We start from the raw sequence: 7,356 nt of genomic DNA on the forward strand, positions 1-7,356 counted from the left end.
GAGATATCTCGGACCCTGGTACCAGGGAGGCAAACAGTCCACCCGGAATACTTGATCTCTACCCCAGAATCTCTTATCTGTCCCCCCAACTATGGAATCCCCATCACTACAGCTCACCTCTTCTCCTCCCTTCCCTTCTCAACCACAGGACCGGACTCCGTGCCAGAGACATGATCTCTGTGGCTTGTCCCTACTAGGTCATTTCCCCCCGCCAACAGTATCAAAAATGGTATACGTGTTATTGAGGAGAACGGCCACGGGGATGCCCTGCACTGCCTGCCTGTTCCCTTTCCCTCTCCTGACTGTCACCCATCTACCCTCCTCTTGCCTCCTAGGTGTGATGGTGTCCCTGTAACTCCTGTCTAACACCCCTTCTCTCATCCAACTCCAACTCCACTTCCTTCACTCGGCCTGTCAGGAGCTGCAGCTGCAGGGTTGTCATTGTTATGGGGGGGGAGTACTTTTGAGGGCCATGTCTCCCCCAAATGAGTTATTGTGCAGCCCTACCTACCCTCAGCATTAGTGTTACTGGGGGGTTGTGGACCACACCGGGTGATACCATCATAGTGGGTGTCACCAGAATAAATCATGTGGTTTTATCTCCACACATTATAAGCACGTGCGTTTGAAGCCTCCCCGGGAGATCGGCAGCGGTGCTGGTGGGGACGTGTCGGGAATCGGCGGTGGCCAGCACTATTTTGATAAGAATTACATGTTATTTTAATGGTTAAAAAGCCTTACTTTGTTGTTTGTTGTTTAAACCCTGTTACAAGTGATTTGCTGTTGCTACTGGGCTGTTTTTAAAAATTCACAAGATCATAAGATGAAGGAACAGAAGCAGGCCACTCGGCCCATCGAGTCTGTTCCATAAATCTACATGAAGCTACTCTACACTAGTTCCAATTTCCTGCCTTTTCCCCATATCCCTTGATGCCCTCACTCATGAGATACTTGTCTATTTCTTGTTTAAATACATGACCCAGTGATCTGGCTTCCATTGCTTTGTGCGGCAGTGAGTTTCACAGATCCGCGACCCTCCGGCTAAAGAAGTTCTTCCTCATCTCAGTTTTATATGGATAACCTCTAATTTTCAGACTATGACTCTTGTCCTTGATTCACTCAGCAAGAGAAACATCTTACCTGCATCCAGCCTATCTAAATACGAAATCCCTCGAGGAGATCTCCTCTCATTCTCCTCTACTCCAATGAATACAACCCAAGAGCTGCCAAACTCTCCTCGTACGTTAGCCCTTGCATTCCGGGGATCATCCTACTAAATCTTCTCTGCACCCTCTCCAACAACATCACATTCTTTCTAAGATAGGGGGCCCAAAACTGCACACAGCTCTCCAAATGGGGTCTCACCAGGGCCAAATAGAGTCTCATCAACACCTCTTTACTCTTGTACACTATTCCCCTTGAAATAAATCCCAACATAGCATTCGCTTTCTTTGCTACCAATCCCACCTGGCCATTAACTTTTAGGTTTGCTTGGATGAGGACACTCAGGTCCCTTTACACATCCGAGGCCTGAATTGACTGGGACTGGGGCGTCCGAAGAAACCGTTTATCCGACGTGGCTGGGTCCTGACCATTTTCGATAATAGAAGTTGGACTGTATATCCCATCTCTTAGAGCAGCTGCCAATGTTCCTCAACATCACCACAACCATTTCATCTGGCAGCCCGTTCCATACATCCACCACCCTCAGTGTAAAATGAGGTACCCCTCAGGTTCCTGTTCAAGGTCCTTTTATTGTTATAAAATAAAATAGTCAACGTAATATTATATGAACTTGCCTTTTTCCAGCTGTAAGGCAGTTGAAGATTCGCTGTCGGCAAGAATTTCCTGAAGTGCCTCTTACAGTCAGAGAGAGAGAAGCAAAAGAGATCCGACACCCCCGGATCACCAAGTGTCCCTGGATTCACCTCCAGCCCTTGCAGTCCCCACAGCTGCACAGAGCCCGGTCCGAATCATCGGCAACACGAGCTCCAGATCTGAACCTCCGACTCGGTCAGGAACCCTTCAGCACCCTTGGCCCCCCCTCGCATCCCGGTTCTGTTACCCGGTGCCCCTTCAGCCAGTCACGAGCCAGTCTCCAGCAGCCCACAGCCTGGTGTGAGGACCTTGACCGCAGTCGCCAGCAGCCGCCGCTTGCGTGGGTCCTTCAGCTGTAGACCCCTCACTGGTCTGCTGTCCCATCTCTGTTTCTCCTTCTCAGATGGGGTGGTCTCCCCATTCTCTGCTTCAATGAAGTCTGCAACCCCTCATGCTGCTGCCAATCATAGGTAACCAGCATCTTGGTCGCAGTATTTGTAAGTCAAACCACTGGCGGCTCCATTTACAGACCATTTAAAGCCTGTATGGAGCTTAAAGCAGTCAGACTTGGTGGTTGAACCCCATGGGAGTGCGGTGACCCCGATCCTCGCTCTCCACGGGTCTGCACCAGTGGCAGCATGACCGTTACAGCAGCGGTGGCCATTTTTAATTTACCCCCCAACCTTAAACGCGTCCTCTGGTTACCGATTCCCCTACTCTGTGTTCACCCGATCTAATCCTCTCATCATGTTGTCCACCTCTGTGAGATCTCCCCTCATCCTCCTGCGCTCCAAGGAATAAAGCCCCAGTCTGCACGCCCTCTCTCTGTAGATCAGGTCCCCTAGTCCTGGCCACATCCTCGACAATCTCCTCTGGACCCTCTCCACCTACATGGCATCTCTCCTGCAGTGCGGTGACCAGAAGTGAACACGATGCTCCAAACGGGGCCACACCAATGTCTTCTACAACTGCAACGTGACCTCCCAACATCTGGATCCTGACTGATAAAGGCCAATGTGCCAAAAGCCCTGATGACCCTGTGCATTCCCTCTAGGAAGGCCCTGCTACAGCTCATCACACTCTTTGCCAGGTTAATTTCAGGTTTTGCAGCCAGCTGAAGCTGAGCTCCCATCAGTGGCTGAGATTGGATCCAATTCATTCATCGACCATGACCACTCCACACCGAGTGCAGCTCACAGGTCAACCATGGGCATGGGTCACACCAGAGGTGTTACACAGCTGCATGGTCAGCCAGCTCAGGCCAATGGGCAGAAGGGTCTGGACCAGCCCTGGCTGATGGGCTGAAGGGCCTGGACCAGCCCTGACTGAGGAGCTGAGGGGCCTGGGCCAGTCCTGACTGAGGGGTTGAAGGGTCTGGATCCCCTGCCGTGCAAGGAGAGAGGGCGGTGTCCGTGCAGAGCAGGGGACCGTGGACATTTCAGCCGAGACCCCGCGTTGGGACTGAGCCCGAACCCTCTCCGGCCCGACCAGCCAGACACTGCAGGACCCAACTCCAGCGAATCCTCCATCCGTGTTTTGTGATAGCCTGACTCCAGTCCCATTCCCCACACGGGAAATCACTGGCCGGGATTTGGATCTGGCCGCTGGGAAGTTACGTTCCGGGCAGGGCGGTCCTGGATCCGTGTTTTGGGAACAGCGGCGGGGTGAGTCTGAGCGGAGCGGAGGGGAGGGGAGGGGAGGGGACCCGGTCATCCCTACCCCCGGACCTGTCCTAGGGTCCCGGTCCAAGGGTCCGGAACCCCCACCCCCCTCCCCGGTCTCCCTAGACCTCGGGTCGCAGACCCCCGGACCCGCCAGTTCCAGGGTCCCAGACCCCCGCGGACCCCCAGTCCCGGTCACCACCCCGGCCCGGTTCCAGGGTACTGACACCCTCCCCCACTGTCACGGACCCCCCCCCCCCAATCCTGCCCCCCACGGTCCAGCCTCCCGTAACCGCCCGCCCTCCCTGTTCCAGGGTCTGGACCCCCCGGACGCCTCCCACCCCCAGTCTCGTTCACCCTCTTCACACGGTCCCAGTGTCTCAACTCCTTCCACCATCCAGACCCCCCCCCCCCCCAGTCCCGTCCTGGACCCCCCCCAGTCCCGTCCTGGACCCCCCCCAGTCCCGTCCTGGACCCCCCCCCCAGTCCCGTCCTGGACCCCCCCCCCAGTCCCGTCCTGGACCCCCCCAGTCCCGTCCTGGACCCCCCCCCCCAGTCCCGTCCTGGACCCCCCCCCCGTCCCGTCCTGGACCCCCCCAGTCCCGTCCTGGACCCCCCCCCCCAGTCCCGTCCTGGACCCCCCCCCCCAGTCCCGTCCTGGACCCCCCCCCCAGTCCCGTCCTGGACCCCCCCCCAGTCCCGTCCTGGACCCCCCCCCCAGTCCCGTCCTGGACCCCCCCCCCAGTCCCGTCCTGGACCCCCCCCAGTCCCGTCCTGGACCCCCCCAGTCCCGTCCTGGACCCCCCCCAGTCCCGTCCTGGACCCCCCCCAGTCCCGTCCTGGACCCCCCCCAGTCCCGTCCTGGACCCCCCCCAGTCCCGTCCTGGACCCCCCCCAGTCCCGTCCTGGACCCCCCCCAGTCCCGTCCTGGACCCCCCCCAGTCCCGTCCTGGACCCCCCCCAGTCCCGTCCTGGACCCCCCCAGTCCCGTCCTGGACCCGCCCCCCAGTCCCGTCCTGGACCCGCCCCCCAGTCCCGTCCTGGACCCCCCCCCAGTCCCGTCCTGGACCCCCCCCCCAGTCCCGTCCTGGACCCCCCCCCAGTCCCGTCCTGGACCCCCCCCCCAGTCCCGTCCTGGACCCCCCCCCCAGTCCCGTCCTGGACCCCCCCCCCAGTCCCGTCCTGGACCCCCCCCAGTCCCGTCCTGGACCCCCCCAGTCCCGTCCTGGACCCCCCCCAGTCCCGTCCTGGACCCCCCCCCAGTCCCGTCCTGGACCCCCCCCCCAGTCCCGTCCTGGACCCCCCCCCAGTCCCATCCTGGACCCCCCCCCAGTCCCATCCTGGACCCCCCCCAGTCCCGTCCTGGACCCCCCCCAGTCCCGTCCTGGACCCCCCCCAGTCCCGTCCTGGACCCCCCCAGTCCCGTCCTGGACCCCCCCAGTCCCGTCCTGGACCCCCCCCAGTCCCGTCCTGGACCCCCCCCAGTCCCGTCCTGGACCCCCCCCGTCCCGTCCTGGACCCCCCCAGTCCCGTCCTGGACCCCCCCCCAGTCCCGTCCTGGACCCCCCCCCAGTCCCGTCCTGGACCCCCCCCCAGTCCCGTCCTGGACCCCCCCCAGTCCCGTCCTGGATCCCCCCCCAGTCCCGTCCTGGACCCCCCCCAGTCCCGTCCTGGACCCCCCCCCCCCCCCCAGTCCCATCCTGGAACTCTGTACTGACATCCCCCAGGCCTCTCTGTCCTCTGTCACTTCCCTGGGGGAACTTTGTAACTCTACCCCCAGGCCTCTCTGTTCTCTACCCCTTGCCAACACCCTGTCCCCCTGCCCTGGTGAGTGCCACACGTGCCCAGGATTTCCACCATTTCCATTCCCCACTGCAGCAACTCTTCTCCATTGCAGGAGGTGCCAGCATGTCGGGCAGTCAGTGCCAGCTTCCTGCTTTCACCAGCCCAGTCTCCGAGAGCTTCCGACTGACGGTGCGGGCCCACATCAACTGGCAGACATACCTGACGCCAATATCCAGCTCGGTCGCCCTCCTAGCTGAGCTGGTGGGTCTGGCCAAGAGTGGGAAGGACTTCCCTCTCAAAGTGGACCCCATCAAGTCCCGATCGGACACGCCCAAGTCATTCCAGGGAAGCCTCCTGGAAATTTGCCAACAAGCCGCAAACTCATTCCTGGATATCCAGAGCTGCATGATCAAAATCCAGCTCAACTGCAACAACATGCCTGACCTCCTGAAGAAGTTGGGGGATGGGTCCTGTCAGGACAAATGCCTGTCCCAGAGACTGAAGCTCAGTGTGGAACTGTGCAAGGAAGCCACGGGAGGTGTTGAGAAGGTGCTCTCTTCCCTCAGCGAGAAACTCCTTCAGCTCCTGGACGGGTGTTCAACCTCCTGGAGCTTCAGCCAGATCCATCACCAGGAAGTGCAGAGGATTCTAGCCCAAACCAGGGAGAGCATTAAGGTGCTGGAGAAAGACAAGGCAACCTTGGAGGAGGATTGGTCCAAAGTTTCCCTGGAGCGTGAGAAGATCAAGGGGACATTGAATGAAATCAAGTCTAAGGCCTTCTCTGAGACCCTCTGTGAGGAAGGGCTGAGGGAGTTGTTGGACCATTTTCCCCAGGTGCTTGACCTTCTGGGCAGTGTGACCAACCCAGCGGTTCTGGTCTCGGAGCTTGGGAAAGGGGTCAAGTTCATTCTCAGTGAGATCTCTGCGCTGAGAGAGAAGGATTCCAGCTCTGCGCTCTGCTCCTTCCTGGCAGATGTCGAGGAGAAGGCCTCGCAGAAAATCAGGGAGGCGCAGTCCCATCTCGACCAAGCAGGGGAGAAGTATAAGACCCAGTTCCAGTTGGCGAAGAAGGTGAGTCAGGAGGGTGCGCGGTTGTCCAGCAACCTGTCTGCCCAGGAGAGGGAGGAGCGGGAAATCAGCTCGGCAGTGCTGCTAATGGCCAACAACCTCGAACTGCTGGGTGGCATCAGATCCAACTGGTCCCAGGTCATCAGCTTCATCCACCTGCTGCCTAAACTCCTGGAGGATTGCCAGCAGATGATGGAGAGGCTCGGAGATGGAACAGGAGGAGATATAACCCTGCTGCCGGAGTTCCAAGACCATGTGTCCCAGGCAGTCTCCATTGCTGACCTGCTCCGTGACATGTCAAAATACTTTCTGAAGGAGTACAACAAGTTCCTGAAGGATGCTCTTTCTGATCTAATTGACGTCCTGGCCAAGGGCGACGCTGACTACAAGTTGAAGGTCATCCGAGAGAATTGTCAGAAGGCAACTGAGAATATCCAACAGTCGGCACAAGAGGATGTGGAGCAATTTCAGCAAGAGGTTCAGAAGGGAAGTCGAGCCCTTGGGAAGCTGGCAGAGCACCTGAGCCCCAGGGGGTGAGGGGGTGGAGGGAAGGGACGGGAGGGGAAGGGATGAGGGAGGGAGGGAGAGTGGACAGGGGGCGGGGAGGGAGGGGGTGAGGGGAGGCAGGGACGGGAGGGAGCGAGGGTGGGGGAGGAAGTGGAGGGGGCACGAAGGGAGGTGAGATGGGAGGGAGGGAGTGGATGTAGAGGGAGGGGAGGGGGAGAAGAGGGTAGGAGTGGATGGGAAGGGACAGGGAGGGAGGGGCCGGAGGAGGGAGGGGATGGGAGGAGAGAGGTTAGGAGGAGATTGGAAAGGGGGGGACGGGGAGGGAAGGGAGGCAGGGGACAGGGAGGGAGGTGCCAGGGGGTGGGATAGGGTTGCAGGATGAGGGGAGGGAGCAGGACATGGACGAAGGGATAGGGAGGGAGTTTTTGGGGGAAGAGATAAAGGAGGGAGGGGATGAGGGAAAGAGGGTATGGGCATGGGAGATAGGGAGGGGGATGGAGATGAGGGAAGATGGGGT

At 59.4% G+C, this 7,356-nt stretch overlaps 1 protein-coding gene across 1 annotated transcript; it reads left to right on the plus strand.

The window, feature by feature from the left end:
* Positions 1 to 2,849: 2,849 nt before the first annotated feature.
* Positions 2,850 to 6,874, plus strand: LOC138760255 (uncharacterized). Its single transcript, XM_069930582.1, has 3 exons — positions 2,850 to 2,908; positions 3,364 to 3,698; positions 5,377 to 6,874. Exons 1-3 carry the CDS (start codon positions 2,850 to 2,852, stop codon positions 6,867 to 6,869), a joined length of 1,887 nt encoding a protein of 628 aa, XP_069786683.1. The 3' UTR covers positions 6,870 to 6,874.
* Positions 6,875 to 7,356: the final 482 nt, after the last annotated feature.

The sequence above is a fragment of the Narcine bancroftii genome, chromosome 4 (assembly GCF_036971445.1).
Source record: "Narcine bancroftii isolate sNarBan1 chromosome 4, sNarBan1.hap1, whole genome shotgun sequence".
NCBI lineage: Eukaryota > Metazoa > Chordata > Chondrichthyes > Torpediniformes > Narcinidae > Narcine > Narcine bancroftii.

Coding starts and splice junctions, on each gene's coding strand:
- LOC138760255 (XM_069930582.1), top strand. CDS start 2,850: ATGACCCTGTGCATTCCCTCTAGGAAGGCCCTGCTACAGCTCATCACA. Junction 2,909..3,363: donor CTCATCACACTCTTTGCCAG/GTTAATTTCAGG, acceptor GTTTTGTGATAG/CCTGACTCCAGTCCCATTCC. Junction 3,699..5,376: donor CACCCCGGCCCGGTTCCAGG/GTACTGACACCC, acceptor TCTCCATTGCAG/GAGGTGCCAGCATGTCGGGC.